Raw genomic sequence first — 19,509 nt, forward strand, 5'->3', positions numbered from 1 at the left:
ACATGCATCTCTCGTAGTTGCATGTCTTCTAGGATAAATATCATTGGTCTGTTTGAGCTCAACATAGTTTCAACTGCTTATTTTCCGTGGTAATGGAATGGACAGGTATTTGCATTATAGCAGGAAGTGGAGCTTTTTTGGTTAGACTAGTACGGTTGTAAAGGAATTGGAAAACTGGTTTATTCTTTATATCATTACAATTGAAACTCATAATGGCATTTAAGAATTTAATTTAGATTTTTATTTTAACTGATAATATTCTTCTATTTACGCTAGCAGAGTCATTTGGCTTCATTGACCATACATTGCAAAGGATATTTAATGCCGTAGTACAACGTGAGATGAGATGTGCGCTCCACTTGTAAAATAAAACATGCAGTCAGGGAAACTTCAGCGACTTGCAGAACCTTTTCTAGTCACTTATGTGAGGATTATCCCGATTTACGATTATCCCGATTACAGAATTTCTCCACGATTTACTTATTGTGAGTATTTTCCATCGCGATTAGCACAAAAATTGTCTATTGTCCCATCCGTGCATGCGTGCGTGCGTGTGTATAGTTTCCTCTGGCTTAATGTCATGTGTCTATTGTTTTTAGTAATGGCTGATTTGATTTGATCAGGCAGAGTGTGAAGTATGCATCACTTGTTGAGGAGCGGCTTCGTCATGGTGACATCACTTCAGGTCTGTGTGGAGACTTGCTGGCCTCTTTCCAAAGCTGCATGGAGTTGGCTGAGCCGATCACACAGGCAGGGTTAAAGGTACATAATGATAGATGTTATAGGTGTTATTAATATGAATAAAAACAAGTGTACCACTCCCTCTTCAGGGCTCAAGAATAATGATGGCCACGGGCCAGTAAAAAGTCAAGTCAGGACTAATAAAACTAACAAGTCACTGTCCCAATCTGACTGTTGAAAAATAATAATCGCATTATAAACTCGACATCCTCCAGTTGTTTTGTAATCTGGCGCACGCACAAATAACTACCTTGCAGCTTTTTGATTATGCTGTTGGCAAGTCAAGAGTTGAGCAATGTAACCCGTGGCTGTCTGGTGTTTTTCAATAAAACACAAAAAGTATTGCACGAGTCACTCGTGAAGAAGGCAGCAAAGGATTAACTACAAGCTCAAACAAATAATATAGATCACAGCAATGAAAGGGTGCAAATGGTCTGCAACAATGCTTAGGTAGGTGTTATGTGTCAAAGTTACATCTACATGAATGGCAGGACCCAAGGTTTCCCAGCCGAACATTGCCCAAAACATCACACTGCAATTTGAGCCACAGTAGCTCATCTGTTGGATCGGACCACACAGGGTCGTGGGTAATGGATATTCAGCCTTTTAGTCAGTGAAAGTCAGGGAATTTGACAATTGACTTAGTGTGAACCCTGATAATGGAATCTTTCCAATGAAGGAAATATACAGTGGATGTAAGTCAACACAACCCTGTTAAAATGCCAGGTTCTTGTGATGTAATTTTTTTTTAACAAAGATAAATCATGTCAGAAATGTTTCCACCTTAATGTGGCCTATAACGTGAACAGTTCAATTGAAAAAAAAAAAAAAACTGAAATCTTTGAGAGGGAAAAATTGTGCACACCCTTAAATTAATACTTTGTTGAAGCACCTTTTGATTTTATTACAGCACTCAGTCTTTTTGGGTAGGAGTCTATTAGCATGGCACATCTTGACGTGGCAATATTTGCCCAATCATCTTTGCAAAAGCTCTCCAAATCTGTCAGATTGCGAAGACATCTCCTGTACACAGCCCTCTTCAGATCACCCCACAGATGTTCAATTGGATTCAGGTCTGGGCTCTGGCTGGGCCATTCCAAAACGTTAATCTTCTTCTGTGTGAAGGCATGCTTTTGTGGATTTGGATGTTTGCTTAGGGTCGTTGTCATGCTGAAAGGTGAACTTCCTCTTCATCTTCAGCTTTCTAATGGACGCCTGAAGGTTTTGTGCCAAAATTGCGTGGTATTTGGAACTGTTCATAACGGTTCCCGCTTAAGAAAAACAGCCCCAAAGCATGATGCTACCACCACCATGCTTCACTTTGGGTATGGTGTTCTTTGGGTGATGTGCAGTGTTGTTTTTGTGTCAGACATACCTTTTGGAATTATGGCCAGAAAGTTCAACATCACCATCAAAGTTCATCAGACCGTAACACATTTTCCCACATGCATATGTTTTTGCAAACTTTAGCCGGGCTTGGATGATTTCTTTGTAAGAAAAGGCTTCTGCTTGCCACCCTACCCCATAGCCCATTCATATGAAGTATACGGGAGATTGTTGTCACATGTAGCACATAGCCAGTACATGCCAGAAATTCCTGCAGTTCCTTTTATGTTGCTGTAGGACTCTTGGAAGCCTCCCTGACCAGTTTTCTTCTCGTCTTTTCAGCAATTATGGAGGGACGTCCTGTTCTTGGTAATGTCTCTGTTATGCCATATTTTCTCCCCTTGATGATGACTGTCTTCACTGTGTTCCATGGTATATTTAATGCTTTGGAAATTCTTTTGTACCCTTCTCCTGACTGATATCTTTCAAAAATGAGATCCCTCATTTGGAAGCTCTCAGCGGACCATGGTTTTTGTTCTGAGATGCAATTGAGAAAATGTCAGGAAGATCCTTAGAGAACAGCTGAACTTTATTTGTGATAAATCAGAGATGGCAGGTGTGTAATGACTTTTGTTTAACATGAGGTTGTATGTGATTGGTTAATTCTGAACACAGCCACATCCCCAGTTATAAGAGGGTGTGCAAACCTATGCAACCAGGTTTTTGTAAGGTTTTTATTTTTCCCCCTCGAAGATTTCTGTTTGTTTTTCAATTGAATTGTTCACATTATAGGTCACATTAAAAGTGGAAATAGTTCTGACATGATTTACCTATGTCTCATTCTTTTACATCACAAAAATCTGGCATTTAACAGGGGTGAGATTACTTTTTATATCCACTGTATTAGCTTGGTTACTGTTTGTAAAATACTTCATATAATTTGCAGCATTTGGTTAAACTGCAGGCATTTAGGCTTTGTGGGAGAATGGGACATAGGTTGAGCGGATTTGCCATCTATTATCAAATGCAGTAAAGTGTGTAATTAGTCAGTTGTAGTGCAACATTACCATGCTGTTCCTGGATGTACTTTATTTTCCTCATTGTGAGGTTACTGGAGTGAGATAAAGGCTAGAAAGTAGAGTGAAATTATGCTCTTTGGTAGATCTTGATTTCTTTTGAACTGCTATTTTGTGTTTTCTTTCCTCAGCATCCAACAACTAGCCCAGAATACAAGTTGTTCCAGAAAACTACTAAGATGTGCAGATTTTTTGCCAACACATTAGTTCACTACATAAAAGAATTTAAAGCTTTTCTTCCGAAGTCTTGCAGCCGCTTCCACCAACTCTACCTCCAAATTGTAAGGTACAGTTTGATATATTAAAATTAGGAAATTTACATGGTATGCACCTCATGCATATTTACACATACACACTCTGGCACTTATAAACTCCATCTCTGTGGTGACCCTTGTTATTTTACCCGCAGCAAGTTTCCACCTAGCCTGTGTGCCCCACTGCTCCCCACCCCTCTCTTTGAGGAGCTGAATGGAGCTGCTCTGGTACCTATGGATGCCCTGCTCTCCCAGCTGCTCCTGCTCAGATCTTTTGCTGAAGCTGTCCTTAACCCCTGCCAGCGTAAGTCCACCTACACCTAGCAAAGGGGAAAATTATTTATCGTCTCTGCTAGCGTCATTGTTGTTAGGACTCCCTTGGAGGTCTAGAGAATTGTTAAACAAAACAGGCGCACACGTTTATTTAACAGGTGCGTTTGCTTAACCGCTGTAGGCGCTTGCTTAGCAGGTGCTTAAAAATCGCGTTCTGAACGCATTAATTCTGACCCCTTTGGCATTTCATACATTACAACCTGTGCTCCAATATGCTTTTTAATGAGATTACCGCTTAGGTCTTCGAGCGTGCTATATCAATTTTCAAGGGGTTTTCACAGATGCTGAGCATTTGTTGGCTGCTTTTCCTCCAATCTGCGGTCTAACTCATCCCTAACCATCTAAGTCAGGTTGAGGTTTGGTGATTGTGGAGGCCAGATCATCTGATGCAGTGCTCCATCATTCTCTTTGGTCAGATAGCCCTTACACAGCCTGGAGGTGTGTTTTGGGTAATTGTCCTGTTGAAAAACAAAGGATAGTCCCATACAATGCTGTGTTATCTCGGAGCCCTGATGCTCTGCTTTTTAATTTATTTTGAAGATGGAGGCTTTGCTTGTTGTTCTTCATGAACCCCTATGCATGGGTTATTTAGTAAAGCATGTTGCTTTTTACCTGAAACAAGGATGTCTTCCAAAGCCTAATGCAGTTCTCAACGTGCCTTTAACAAAGTCTTATGTGAGTTCTCGGGATTGGCCAAGTTAAAAAAACTGCAGGTTACTAGTACCTTTGGTTGAAAACGACTGGCCTTATGCTTTCATGGACAGTGTTGTTCTAATTAGCCCAACTTGTCTTGAATGTTGTTAGCATTTTTGTGACCCCTCTGTGTTTGTATGCAAATAGAGTTGAGTTCGGAGACAGAGCTACCTCATTGCCTCTTGTTGGTGAGCGTCATGGGACAGATCACCTCCCAGCCCGAGGAGACGTTGCATCTGTGGTGTGACGGGAGCCAGTTCCCGGAGGACACACCAAGGTAGGCACTGAATAACTCTGGATGCACAGGCGTCAAACTTGTTCCTTAGACAGCTGTCTCGATTTTTGCTCCTCCCTTTTTTATTGATTTAGTTCACTAATTAGCAGTTAGTAACTCTCCTCACCTGTTTGTCTAGGTCTTAATTGGGCACCAATTGAAAGGACCACGTGCCTATATGCTGCAAAGAAAATACTACACCCTATAATTTCTAAAATCTTTTCTGCTTGATTGTCTTCAGACTGCCTCTCTTCCGGGCCTTGTTCCAGAGCTTCCGACGATGCTCTTTGGAGCGGAGGGTACCAGTGCTATTGCCGGGGGTGATGATAAAGGGTCAGGCCCAGGGGAAAGTAACCTTACACCACCACGTCTGTGTGACTCTCTGTGCCTGTGTGGCGGCACTGCCCACTGAACACTTACCCCTTCTGGTGAGGCCCCTATTTCTCAATCTTTATTGGATAATCTTATTATATAAATGTATTTTTTAAACTTAATTCCTTACCTGTCTATCAGGAGCATTGTCTATTGGAGGCATTACTGCAGCCTGATACCCAGACGGCCCTACTAGCTACAGACGTGTGGTGTTTCATGTCACGGTGAGCACAACACAATAAAGGTTTCAATAAAATATTGTTTTCAGTTCCTATGAAATGTTAGTATACAGTGGGGAGAACAAGTATTTGATACACTGCCGATTTTGCAGGTTTTCCCACTTACAAAGCATGTAGAAGTCTGTCATTTTTGTCATAGGTACTCTTCAACTGTGAGTGACGGAATGTAAAACAAAAATCCATAAAATCACATTGTGTGATTTTTTATTTTTTTTTTATAAGTAATTAATTTGCATTTTATTGCATGACATAATTATTTGATACATCAGAAAGCAAAACTTAATATTTGGTACAGAGACCTTTGATTGCAATTATAGAGATCATACTTTTCCTGTAGTTCTAGACCAGGTTTGCACACACTGCAGCAGGGATTTTGGCCCACTCCTCCATACAGACTTTATCCAGATCCTTCAGGTTTCGGGGCTGTCACTGGGCAATACGGACTTTCAGCACCCTCCAAAGATTTTTTTATTGGTTTCTGGTTTCAGGCTAGACCACTCCAGGACCTTGAGATGCTTCTTACGGAGCCACTCCTTAGTTGCCCTGGCTGTGTGTTTCGGGTCGTTGTCATGCTGGAAGACCCAGCCACGACCCATCTTCAATGCTCTTACTGAGGGAAAGGAGGTTGTTGGCCAAGATCTCGCGATACATGGCCCCATCCATCCTCCCCTCAATACGGTGCAGTCGTCCTGTCCCCTTTGCAGAAAAGCATCCCCAAAGAATGATGTTTGCACCTCCATGCTTCACGGTTGGGATGATGTTCGTGGGGTTGTACTCATCCTTCTTCCTCCAAACACGGCGAGTGGAGTTTAGACCAAAAAGCTCTATTTTTGTCTCATCAGACCACATGACCTTCTCCCATTCCTCCTCTGGATCATCCAGATGGTCATTGGCAAACTTCAGACGGGCCTGGAAATGCGCTGGCTTGAGCAGGGGGACCTTGCGTGCGCTGCAGGATTTTAATCCATGACAGCGTAGTGTGTTACTAATTGTTTTCTTTGAGACTGTGGTCCCAGGTCTCTTCAGATCATTGACCAGGTCCTGCCGTGTAGTTCTGGGCTGATCCCTTACCTTCCTCATGATCATTGATGCCCCACGATGTGAGATCTTGCATGGAGCCCCAGACCGAGGGAGATTGACCGCCATCTTGAACAACTTCCGTTTTCTAATAATTGCTCCAACAGTTGTTGCCTTCTCACCAAGCTGCTTGCCTATTGTCCTGTAGCCCATCCCATGTCTACAATTTTATCCCTGATGTCCTTACACAGCTCTCTGGTCTTGGCCATTGTGGAGAGGTTGGAGTCTGTTCGATTGTGTGGACCATAGACTGTATATAAAATGGACAACGCCCTTTCGCTCTTTTCCATTGGTGAAAAATGAAGTCACCAGTGTCCTGATACGGCGCTGACATCTTGGACTTGCGTCTGCGCAGATAGCGATCTTGGGACCAGTTCTGCGCAGTAGTTATGCGCAGTAGCGAGAAGGAAGTAAAGCCGTAAAGCCACGAAATCAACGGCCCCACCTCTGTGCCCCGCCCCCACTCTCCCTCGCAGAATGCGCATACCGTAATCAATCGCAAGTCCAAGTACAGTACAACCTTTGCTTGTTAAACCTAGACGATATGTTATAGCCTAACTTACATCATGTTTAACCTTAATTTAGAATAGGCCTAATACAAAAATAATTGGTAACTTCTAGCTAACGATCACCTGCTAGCTATTAACATGGCTATTAACGAGGCTTGTTGTCTTTTAGCTAACGTTAGCTAGCCCATTACATTTATTTACTAATTAAATAGCTTATAAATTTAACTTACCGAAAAAAATTCAAAGATCGATTGGAAATGCCAGATCGGTTAGCACAATGTACTGCAGAACAACCCATTATGTCCGTGTGAAATTATATCAATTATAGAAATTTAGAGATTAAATGTAAAGTTCCAATCTCCTCAGTCCTCCGAAGATTCAGTGGCTCCTCGGCTCAGATAGCTGTCAATCACAGCTGTGAATCACGACGTCACACCACCGTTTTTAGAGCATTAAATAACTAACTAAAAACAAACTTATTTTAAAAACAAACTCTTGAATTTACATTAGCGTGATACAAACTACAGTAAATGACAGAAACCAGCTTCGGAAAAAATATATTTGAAGGGTAATTTAATTGTTTAGTTGGTCTCGCGTCCCATTGAATAACATGGGGAGGGCGGGGATTATGACCTATACTGGGACCACTCACCAGGGGGCGATCGAGACGTTTTGGCTTCACTTTTCAGGGCTTGTGCAGCACGCTTGGTGTGGACAGGTGTCTTTTATACAGGTAACGTGGTCAAACAGGTGCAGTTTATACAGACAGTGAGTGGAGAACAGGATGGCTTCTTAAAGAAAAACTAACAGGTCTGTGAGAGCTGGTTTGTAGGTGATCAAATACTTATGTCATGCAATAAAATTCAAATTAATTATTTATAAATCATACAATGTGATTTTCTGGATTGTTTTAGATTCCGTCTCTCCCAGTTGAGGTGTACCTATGATAAAAATTACAGCCCTCTACATGCTTTGTAAGTAGGAAAACCTGCGAAATTGGTGGTGTATCAAATACTTGTTCTCCCCACTGTCTTTTTTGCCATCAATCTACACACAGTGCCCCATAACTTCAAAGGAAAAATATCTCATCAAAAGTATTCAGAACCTTTATTCAGTACTTTGTAGAAACGATCACAGATTTGAGTGTTCTTGGGTATGCCTCTGCCAGCTCTACACACCTGGACCCATTCTTCCTTGAAGTTTCTCTCAAACTCTGATAGGATCGGGAGTGTGAACTGCGATCTTCAGGTCCCCCCACAAATTCAGTTGGGTGAAGTCCAGTCTTTGGCTAGGACAATCAAGCACATTCTCAGGACACATTCACAGGTCCTGAATCCTCTCCATCTGTGTGCTTTGGAATTTTGTCATACAGAATCTTCACCCCAGTCTGAGGTTCTTTACTGCGGTAAGATAAGATTGCGTTAGCATGCATCAAGCTTTGATTGCACTATTCCAAAGCATGGGGGAGCTAGTTCATTATTTCTCAAAAATAGTGTTCTGAAGATAGTTGCAGACGATGTTTACAATGTGCCTAACATTACAGTTCCTAACATAATAACTAAAACTTATTTAGACATTTAACCAAATACAGGATTTGTGCTACTCTAGAACCACCAGGCCTTTCTGGCCCCCAGTATCAGTTTGGTTTAGCTTCATTAGCATTCAGTAGTCTAAAAGAGAATTAATTACTGGATTTCTTTGTTTTAAATGACAAATGAATTTGAGGAATACAATGTGTTCACCACATGTAAATTCTTCAGAATGAATCCAGTAGTCTTGTTTTTGTTTCGAACTTATAGTATTTTGATGATGTTCACAGGAGGTGCTAAGGGGGTGCCAGCTTGATGCATGGAGGTGCTGACATCAATGGCTTTAATGAGTGCTGATGCCAGCTGCCAAGCTTTATTAAAATACAATGCCACCACTGTTGCCACTTCTATAAGAGAAAACAAAATTAGATTTCACAATCTCAAACATCTAGGCCTAATAGTCAAGGACTCATAAAAGAAATCTGCACCATTGACAGAAAATGCAGTTAAACTGCATAACCGGTTTTAAGACCCTGCAGTCCAATTGACCCTTATATTATCTATTCCATTACGAGAATTATGAATGAATGTTTTATGGCTCAGAAATTATGCAATACATCATGTGGAGTTTATTTTGGCTATAGGTCAAATTGGCCAATACATTTCTTCTAAATAATGGTCTGAGTTATAAATGACTCTCTTGTTTTTGTTACTCTGTTTTTCCACAACATTTGAATTATTAAACAAAATAATAGGATATGGAGTACAGACTGTACATAAAGTAGACATTTTCAACAACAACAAATAAATAAATTGCATGAAGTCAAGGCCTATAACTTGATTTATTAAAAACAAGAACAACATTTAAAGTGTTTCCGATACACACGCCATATCGGCTACCAACAAAATGAAGTGCTCAGTATTTTTAGGGAACCATTTGCCTATAGCATGTATAAAATAAAATGGTAAATATAATTAATTTAAATTAAGTTAAACAAAAAAAGCCTTATCATGCTGCAAAAAATAAACAAAATATATATTACTTCAGTGTGCTACGTTGCAAATGTGCTTTTAAATACTAAGCACTTGGCATTTAACCAACTAATACAATGCACAAACACTGAAATGCTCCAGTTTGTTTTATTCATAGAAGGATGCGTTTATTATTTTCTGGGTATCCAAGGCTTTTGTTCTTTTGGAGTTGATCGCCAGCAAGGAAGTTGCAGTATCTCCCATACTGTTCCTTAGGTACATTTTCAGCGCTTGATGTGATCAGTTGTAGAGTTCACTGAATCATGAGTGCCGACTGCTTTTATTCAGCATTGTGGAAAACCTCCGGTCAACCCGATTTGGGTTCGTCTGATGCTACATTCCATTTACCTCGGAACTGGGAATGACGTCACACCTGAGTAAAACTAAGTTGATCGCATTCCAAGTCCAAGTCGGAAGACAAGATGGACGCCCCCATTAAAGCTTTTGTTGTGCTTGCGGAATATTTACAATGCCATTCCATAACCTAACCTGTAACCTGAACAGGTGAGTGTTCTTCAGAATATTGTAACGTAACTATAAATGTAATTTTCCTATATAATTTATAACACAGAATATGAAACAGAATCTGTCTTAATAGGCCTATATGAAATGTTGCTGATTATTTCATAGAACCATAAAGATAATCCAGCTTCCGATGTAATTCATCAAAGGTATCATAGTAATTAATTATTAGTGAAAAAAATTTATGAAAAATTATATCCTTGACTGTTTCATCACTCTTTGGTAGTTGGTTAGCTTTATGCAAATCGTTTCTGCTGTATGGGCCTAGTAATCAAAAACTTTAATGGTTTTATCTATCAAGAATGCCCCCTCGTGGCCATTTCTTTTAAATTTTTGTCCATGCTGCATGGCACTGTAACATACTGCGGTATACTGCAGTATAACAAGGCATGCCCCTAGATGAGTGACATCTGTACTACAGTAGGTGCAGCGTTCGTTTTGCATCAGCATAGTGTTGGTGGATATTGATTGCTTGCGAAGTCATACATTTTGCTGTATTGTCATTCATTTTAGCAAAATGCAACAAAACTTAACTGTTGTGACGTGGTACACCCTCATCAGCCCTCTTGGTATAAAGTGCTTTTCACATAAGTCATGATGATAATTTTAATCTGAATTTAATACCTTGTGTGTGGTTGTCAGCACTGAGCATCTCTGTCCCCCCCCAGATATGGTTCGGCTGAGCTGTGCCTACACCACGTCCATCTCACTGCTCACCTGGTGAGTTGGGTCCAGAGTTACCACAGAGGTTACAACTTCTCACCTCTGTGTCACTCTTCATAGTCTGTGATAGTAAAGGGGTCCACCCAGCCAGTCCTCTCTGACAACCTAAAAGAGGTGACATTTGGTGTAGGTGCATCTTGGGGGGAATGAGACACCTGCCAATAAATGTGTCATGATGTAAACTCCTCCACAAATCCTCTCACCTCTTCTCACCCCCTCTGCTTCTCCCTCCTCAGGTGAGGTGGTGTAGTCGGGAGTGTTACCAGCTGTCCCACCTGGGTCTGCTGCTGAGACGCATGGTGTTCCTCATGACTCCTAACCACCAGGTCAGAGAACCAACTGTGCTTGTGTGTGTATGCACTCGTAACATACTCTTATACACGCAAGTGAGCTTCTGGTTTGTCGTTTTATTTCTATTTGTTTGTGCCTGTGTTTTTAATGTGCGCTACGCATTTGTTTTGTGTGTGGTTAGATGGAGTTAGTTGAGCGTTTCCCTCCTGCCCAGTGGGAGAACCTCCCCGTGTGGCGCCATATCCTTCTCAGAGCCCTGTCCCAAGATGCCCGCCAGCGTGTAGAGGCAGGCATCATCACCCTGACTGATACCATTGTGAGGGACTGGCAACAGGCAGGGTACAAACTGGGACAACTGGACAATGTGGTGAGAAGAAAGCTTTTAAATGAAATGTCCTGATGGAGTTATAGTGCCATTTCAAATATGTGAATTAATCCCATAAATGAACACTGAGTGATACAGTAATCAGGGTTTAAATGGTGCTGAAACTGTTTTATACAACCGACAGGTATTTTTAAATTATGGACATGCTTTTAGGGCTGTCCCAGAATAAGATTGTTTTTCATCGACTGAGATCTGGACTACTCCACACTGTTTGATTAGAATAGTAAGAAAGACATTTGTATTTAGGTTTGTATTGACAAGACAGCCAGAAAAACAAGGAACCAGGCAGGCCTAGTTCAGCCGGCTCGCAATAGAAAGTGCTGCCCTCTCGAGATTCGAACCTGGGTCACCAATGTGAAAGGCTGTGTCTTTAACAACTACACGGCAGAGCGGCACATCTGCTGGGTGTCAGTATAGCCTCTGGTCTCTATCCTGAGCAAATCCTCTTTTCCCACTGGCCGTTTTAACAGTTAATTGGCCATTCATGAATGACATTGATACAGTTAAACTGACTAACGTTTCTTTTACCTCCACCACAAATAGCGTCTATGTATGGCGTTTGCCACTGGCCATTTTAACAGCGTATTAGCCAGTAATAAGCTTTAGTGGTATCTACTTACTTACTGGAATAGTCATAATAATTGAGCAATTGCGAGCCAGTCTGCCAAAGCTATTTCATTTCATGGCAAAACAACATACTTTTCTTTCATTCGTGAATGACATTTACACAATATCAATATCAATAAAGGTGATGATAAATAACTTTTTCATCAAGTGAAAAGACGAGAGAATCGTGGTATCTACCAGAAATAATTAATACATTTCGTAGCTCTCAATAGATTTGAACTTAGGTCTTCCACATGACAGGCACTGTCTTTACCCACTACACCACGGCATTACACGCAGAGTTGGGGAGTAAACAAAATTATAATTAGAAAGAGATATGCAGAGTTGGGGAGTAACAGATTACAAGTAATCCGTTACAAAAAAAACAGTAACTGTAATGTGTTACGTTACCAACAAATATTGTAATCGGATTACAGATACTTTTGCAAAAAATGTATTACTTTTGGATGACTTCAATTGAAAAATAATAGGTGCACGAAATAATTGACACGTATGTTTGAGTTTATTATTTAATGTTAAAAAACTTTATTTGAACCAAAATATGAATTGCGTGCCTCAGTTGTGTGTCTGTGTGTGTGTGATCATTATGCGTGCAAAGGTGGACACACATAACAGTTTAGTGACAGAGGAAGCGCTAGTTTAAATTTCTCCGGTTTTGGTTGGATGGATGGTAAAAACAGAGTATATCTTCAATAATATTAGCCGAGTTATATAACATTTTTAGTTATATTCTCGACGCATAATTCTCAGAACAATGATAGGCAATAGGCCTACCTGGTGTTATATCTTTTTTTCAAGTTTCAAGGTTTATTTGTCAAATGCACCGAACAACACAGCCAGGACGAGTTGCACCGAAGAAATTATAGGAATAGTTAATAATAATAGATTAGGCATCGATTTGTTAGATAGGTGTAACATGGTGCTGCCTTCAAGATAAAACATTATATGGAATTTACCACGACATTTAAGTAGAAAAGGTGTGTTGAGAAGCACTCTGCCAAAAGATGATTTGCATTTGACACGGCCACATCAACTCCGTCCATACAGGTTGGCCATGTGATTCTGCTTGCTTTGCATCTCTGAAAATTGTGTTCATTGGTTATCATTGGCTGCTGACGTCTGTGATGGAAATTCCAATGTATCGACACTCGGGACTAAGGGACACAGAGACAAAATTATCTTTGTACATTATAACCGTTTTATTAACTATTATGCACAGAGACTATTATGAGAGACACGTCAACCGCTTACACACACACAATCGTCTGAGGTGTCTCTAACTCCATACATGAACAATCCATATTTATTACATAGAAAAAGGGGTGTGGTAAGTTGTTGCCCATCGGTCTCAAGTCAATCAAACACATGCCCTTTGTTCTATCACATGTCCTGGGCTTGACACAAGGGACATGGTATCTTCCCTCATGTGGTTAACTTTCTCAACCCTTAAGGGAAACTTAAAGCATCTAGACAACCTCCAGGTCGGCAGATGATTAACCCCACAACCCATTGTGACCAATCAAGAATGACCCCTAAGACATATACCAAATCCCTCTCTCCTACGATCCTAAAGAACAGAAAGGACTGACACCCTTCTTTGTCTAGGTAGGAGGACATGGCCCAAATACCTAATAATCCTCTGATATTATACAGACGTGTGTCCCAATCAAAGTAAAGATTTACATACCAGCAAATAGAAAGACAGACATTTCTCAAATGTACCTTAGTTCAAAATTTCCATAACACGTCATATACTTTAAGCTAAGAGGGCTGGCTTATAATCACAGTTTATTTAATTAATTTGCATTTTGAAAATCCATCACTGGTGGCCCTAATAATCACAGGTTACGTTTGCGCAGCTAAATCTTATTTCTATGTTGGTGTTCACGATTGCAAACATGCATTTGCGTGCCTGGGGTTTATGCAACATTTTGGTTGTTGAACAAATCATTAGACTACTGTAGATTTAGTTCATGCGTGGAAAGCTACAGATATCTTGATTTTTATATACAACAATGTCAATACACTTTTCGAGTAATAGCCACTTCTTTTTCAACAATGTTTTGAATAAATGAATAACAAATAACAGAACAGGATTAAGCATCATTAGATTTTGCGTTATGTTCAGATAAAAAGTCAGATTCTGGAAGATCAAGGTTTATTGGATTAATAGGAATGACTGAATATCTGACAGACCTTTAGCGTGTAATGTAGAGATGTAGCCCAATCATAATGAAGTAGAAAGCAATGGTTTAGAAACCCATTTCTAATGGCACTGTAGCCTACACAACCCATAAGGTAAAATGCTACTTCTGTTTTTGACCAGCTGTGTAAACTCTTACATTGATTGATCCCGCAAAAGGTGTTCAGTTGGTTATAGGCTATTCCTATTTCCTATGCCTCTTAAAATGAAAGTAATCTAAAAGCATTTCAGATTACGTTAATGATTACAAATGAGTTTGAGTAATCAAAAAGTTACGCTACTGATTACAAATGTGGACAGGAAACATGTTACTGTAAGGGATTACATTTAAAAAGTTACCTACCCAACCCTGATTACGTTCCATTGAGGATTGTATTACCAAATGCATCTATGAACGGTGTTGCTTTTGCCACTGGCTGTTTTAACAGCTTATTAGCCAGTAATAGGCTTACTAATATCTACTAACTTCCTGGGAATAATCATAAGAATAGAGCAATTTCTAGCGAGATTGAAGATTAACTTTTCCATGTCAGAAACCGTTGCAATAGAACCGTATACAGTTTCAGTTAAGGCTTCACTATAAGTACAGTATGTTGTAGCCAGCAAATGTGTTTGTCTCTCCTGACCCAAAACGCATGCACAGATGTGTACTTCGAAGATCTACCAGAAACAGTTGCAATATAACCGTAAACTGTTTTATTTCAGGCTTACTATAATGTAGATTCTGATGGTTTTAGCCAGCCATGTTTTCGTATATATGGAATAATTCATAATGCTTACTTCGCTTCGCCTGCGAGGAGATACGAACTCTGGATCTATAGTTCACAAGTCCGCTTCTCTAACCACTACGCTATTTAACAAGGGGTAGTCAATCACTCTCATACACTCACCCACTCACTCACTTATTGGCCGTCTCCGCTTATGCAGTCCTGCAAAAATCTGTTTTCAAACAGACTCACTGTAGCTGCTATCCCAGATTTTGCCACTGTAATGTTCCCCTGTTTCAGAATGCCATTAGACGCATGACCTTGTTGGAACTAACGGAGAAGTGAAATCCAAGTAACTATATAAAAAAAAAAATCTATAAACCAAGCAGTGTTGCCAGTTAAACACTGAACGACTGATAGTAGATAGTATTCCAGGACCACAAACAGAAACCGATTTATGAAATGGGCAGTTACGGTGATACAGTAGAAGACTCCATTCTCAGCGAGCTCCACAAGTCTGTTGTAAAACTTATTGCCTGTCTGTTTTTGGCAGATTGCAAAACAGTGTATTTGGCCTCCAAGACTTTCATCTTCGTGTACTGTGTAAGGTTTTGTATAAGGCTTCATGTTCAGCACAGTGAAGTCCACGATAGCATCGGTTAGCTTTTTTGTTGGGAGGTTCGTTTCCAAGGTGGTTTGGGTTTAACTTGAAGTGACAGTGGAAACGCCTGTGTGCCTATAAATACTACACTGAACAAAATTATAAATGCAACACTTTTGTTTCTGCCCCCATTTTAAATTAGCTGAATTGCACGCTCCCTCAAAACTTGCGACATCTGTGGCATTGTGCTGTGTGATGAAACCGCACATTTTAGAGTGGCCTTTTATTGTTGCCAGCCTAAGGCACACCTGTTCAGTAATCATACGGTCTAATCAGCATCTTGATATGCCACACCTGTGAGGTGGATGGATTATCTCTGCAAAGGAGAAGTGCTCACTAACACAGATTTTGACAGATGTGTGAACAATATTTGAGACATAGGCCTTTTGTGTACTTAGAAAAAGTTCAACTCATGATAAATGGGGGCAAAACCAAAAGTGTTGCATTTATAATTTTGTTCAGTGTATTTAGTAAGTAAATTAAGGCTCCAGTATTATCTGCTTCTGCATTGTTCTACCCCATTCTTCAATAGGTGTTATATAGAAGCACCATTATCTGCTTTTAGAGGCCCTGCTCTCTCCTCTTCCCAGAACATTGCTCTGTTGTCCCTGCTGAGTGTGGTGCGAGGTGAATCTTCAGAGGCACGTTTTGCGTTGTCTGCACAGAGGATTGTCTCAGAACTCTGGGCTCGCATGTGTCCCAATCAGGTGAGGGACATGCATGGACATAGACACGCACACACACACATACAAGTATATGGGAGTAAAGTTTGACTGTTAACTTAACTTTCAGGTGCAGACCCATCCTATCATCCAGTGCACTCTGAGACTGCTCCTCTCCATGTCAGCCATCTTGGTGAAGAGCATTGACACACAGGTCATCTGTCAGGTGCAGATCACATATACATACTTTGATTATTCCCATGAAGTGTCTGTGATGCTAGATTTTGATTGTGGGTGTTTTGTTTTTAGGCACTTGTGTGTGTGGGAGCTCTGGTTTCTCAGAAATGTCCTGATGACCTGATGCTAGCTGCTCTGGAGTTCCTAGCCTCTCTTGGCAAGGTGTTCATCCCTAATGATAGCCAGGTATGATGACAGGGGGTATGGTGGGGCTTTTAAAAATGTAATCTCCAATTTACCGTTCGGTTTTGTGTTCCATGTGTGTGTCCTCTATAGAGCCAGGTGTTACCGAGGCTGAGTGAACTGTTTGGGTCCCTGCTGGCTGAGAGGTCCTGGCTGCTACACCAACATGCCTTGGAGGCCTTTGCTCACTTTGCAGAGGTGGGCATCACCTTAATACTGAAGCAAAGGCTTAGTCAGTAATGTGTTGGTGGGTCTGCAGAAATTTGGATGGGCAGAAATGCATGTAGATAAATTAACATAAAAAGCATAGACTGAATTACTACTGAAATACTTAATCCTGTATTGATCCTGCATTTCACAATTAACAGTCAGTTCAATTTCAATTTATAATATCAGCCAATAGAGTAGCTTTACTTTACAGTATTGCTTAAGTATCAAATCAGTTTTCCAACACAAAGACAGCAAGGTGAGAGGAGGTTCTAACTCATTTGTAAATCAAGTACAAGTTACGACACTCACTCCTCCATGGAATGACACCTTTGAGACTGATTATACATTTTTAAAGGCAATATTTCTTAAGCCTATTAATAATCTAACAAGTATCAGCAATAAAGCTGCTTATTTTTCTAGAACATCCAGGCAAACCTGTGCCTACACACCTACTCTGTTTTTTATTTTATTTATATTCTGTACCTTAACTGCTTATAAATAATAACGTTATCTTCTACATGAGGGTATTTGTCTGTGAGATTTAGTGAGGTAGTGGTTTTTTTCCAGTTTGTATATGGACTTGAATGTGCATGTACAGTATGTACCCTGTATAAATTTGCAATTGTCATGTTTCAGGCCACCAATCATGAGGAGGTGATCTCCCAGAGCTTATCCTCAGAAGAGACAAAAAACAAAGTAGTGAATTACCTCAGCAAGGTAATGAATGGCACCACATGTTATGAAGTGATAATAAAAGATGGAGGTACAGTGTACAAATAGTCTACACACCCCTGCCAGGTTTATGTGATGTAAAAGAACAAGACAAAGAGAAATCATGTCAGAACTCTTTTAATGTGACCTATAATGTGAACAATTCAATTGAAAAGTCTTTGAGGGGGAAAAATAAAGACCTTACAATAGGTGTGCACACCCTCACACCTGCCATCATTTAAAGTGACTCTGATTATTCACGAATATAGTTCAGCTGTTTTAGTAGGATTCTCCTGACATTTTTGTTGCATCTCAGAGCAAAAGCCATGGTCAAGAACTGGACATCCCTCCAAAATTGCAGGATTTAGATGTGCCAAGCTAATACTCTTACCCAAAAAGACTGAGTGCTGTAATAAAAAAAAGGTGCTTCAACAAAGTATTAGTTTAAGGGTGTGCAGACTTATGCAACCAGGTTATTGTGAGTTTTATATATTTTTCCCCCTCAAAGATTTCAGTTTGTTTTTCAATTGAATTGTTCACGTTATAGGTCACATTAAAGGTGGAAAAAGTTCTGACATGATTTGTGTCTCATTCTTTTACATTACAAGAACCTGGCATTTTAACAGTGGTGTGTAGACTTCCTATATCCACTAACTGACCATTTTGTTTTTCTTCTTCCAGACTATTAACACACAGGAAATGCCGGAGACACGGCTTCAGAGGGTAAGGTTGGAGACGCCTGTTCTTGAGCAACATAACAACAGGCTGGAGACTGAGGAAACTCTGGCTAAGAATTCCGCTGCTTGTGATGACAGGTCCACAGCCAACACAGAGGTGAGTAAGAAAGCTAAATCCTGCTGTCATGTTTCAGTTGCTTCCCAATAACTGTAGATTGACAACTTAGCAGATTTATGGTTTGCTATTGCAAAACCCTGAATCATCGCTTCAAATACTTATAATGGCTGCATTTGTAAACATAATTGCTTATCTTAGATATACATCCCTTACCAATCAATTCAAAATAGTGAATAGTACTTTAAGTATATATATATATATATTTTTTTTTTTAACTATGACTCACGACGACTCTCGTCCAGCCCTGTCCAAAGAGAGCACGGCAGGAAACCAGTGTTGAGGAGGAGTACAGGCGTTACCTCCAGACTGCTGAGAGTGCCATGAAGGCCCTGCGGACACTGGCTGAGGGGAGCACCGCTGACACCACAGCCCCCACTCCTCCACAATGGGTGACATCGAGACTACAGGAACTGCAGGCTGTGATAACCCAACTTACCACATCTAGATCACCAAATAGCTAGCAACCTGCCTGTTGTTGCCATAATTTTTAAAAATAAAAAAACAATTTCATTTATATATCGGTGCCATTCAGTTTTCCCTTCCTCTTTGTAAATAATGAATTATGGCGATAATTGTCACCCTGTGGTCTTAACGACAACCAATTGTTCATTAAACCTGAATGATAAATATGAGGCATCGTTCATGTTTTATTAATGTTGGTATTGCTATGATTGCTGGACACAAATGTCAGTTAAAGTGGAGACAGACTGCATTAGTGTCTAAACTTTAACAATTTTCTAACACACTAGATCTGGGATTTCCAAGTCTGAAAAGTTTCACTGTCTATGATAGAATGGTCAATGGTTGCCATCTGCTGGTGCATGTGCAAGCTCATTTGAGCTTCTATTTTGCTGCAATTTAAAGCTACTTTTGACTTCTATCACAATCATGTGACTAAGTCAAGATTCAGATTCACAAGCAACAGCATTAGCAATGGTATGGAAAGTTCATATCTAGGCCTTTAACATTTACTTTGGGCCAAAATATTGAGCTGGGAATTTTTTCTCATGGGGTTTTCAAGAGTTGTTAAAATAAAAGGTGGATTTTTCTCAAAGCTTCTGATGTATTTCACCAGGC

General features: G+C 40.2%; 1 protein-coding gene across 3 annotated transcripts in view; it reads left to right on the forward strand.

Moving 5' to 3' along the window:
* c8h1orf112 (chromosome 8 C1orf112 homolog) overlaps positions 1-18,946 on the forward strand; it is a 33,747-nt gene extending 14,801 nt beyond the window's left edge. For all 3 annotated transcript variants that reach the window (XM_010904429.3, XM_010904432.4, XM_010904430.3), the window contains 16 exons: positions 624-762; positions 3,275-3,429; positions 3,553-3,701; positions 4,571-4,700; positions 4,939-5,125; positions 5,211-5,293; positions 10,646-10,697; positions 10,937-11,026; positions 11,173-11,358; positions 16,165-16,281; positions 16,367-16,462; positions 16,546-16,659; positions 16,750-16,854; positions 17,503-17,583; positions 18,259-18,411; positions 18,675-18,946. In XM_010904429.3, coding sequence (XP_010902731.2) covers positions 624-762; positions 3,275-3,429; positions 3,553-3,701; positions 4,571-4,700; positions 4,939-5,125; positions 5,211-5,293; positions 10,646-10,697; positions 10,937-11,026; positions 11,173-11,358; positions 16,165-16,281; positions 16,367-16,462; positions 16,546-16,659; positions 16,750-16,854; positions 17,503-17,583; positions 18,259-18,411; positions 18,675-18,893 — 2,056 coding nt within the window. In that variant the 3' untranslated portion in view covers positions 18,894-18,946. The remainder of the gene's footprint in view (positions 1-623; positions 763-3,274; positions 3,430-3,552; positions 3,702-4,570; positions 4,701-4,938; positions 5,126-5,210; positions 5,294-10,645; positions 10,698-10,936; positions 11,027-11,172; positions 11,359-16,164; positions 16,282-16,366; positions 16,463-16,545; positions 16,660-16,749; positions 16,855-17,502; positions 17,584-18,258; positions 18,412-18,674) is intronic.
* The last annotated feature ends 563 nt before the right edge of the window (positions 18,947-19,509 follow it).

The sequence above is a fragment of the Esox lucius genome, chromosome 8 (assembly GCF_011004845.1).
Source record: "Esox lucius isolate fEsoLuc1 chromosome 8, fEsoLuc1.pri, whole genome shotgun sequence".
Lineage (NCBI taxonomy): Eukaryota > Metazoa > Chordata > Actinopteri > Esociformes > Esocidae > Esox > Esox lucius.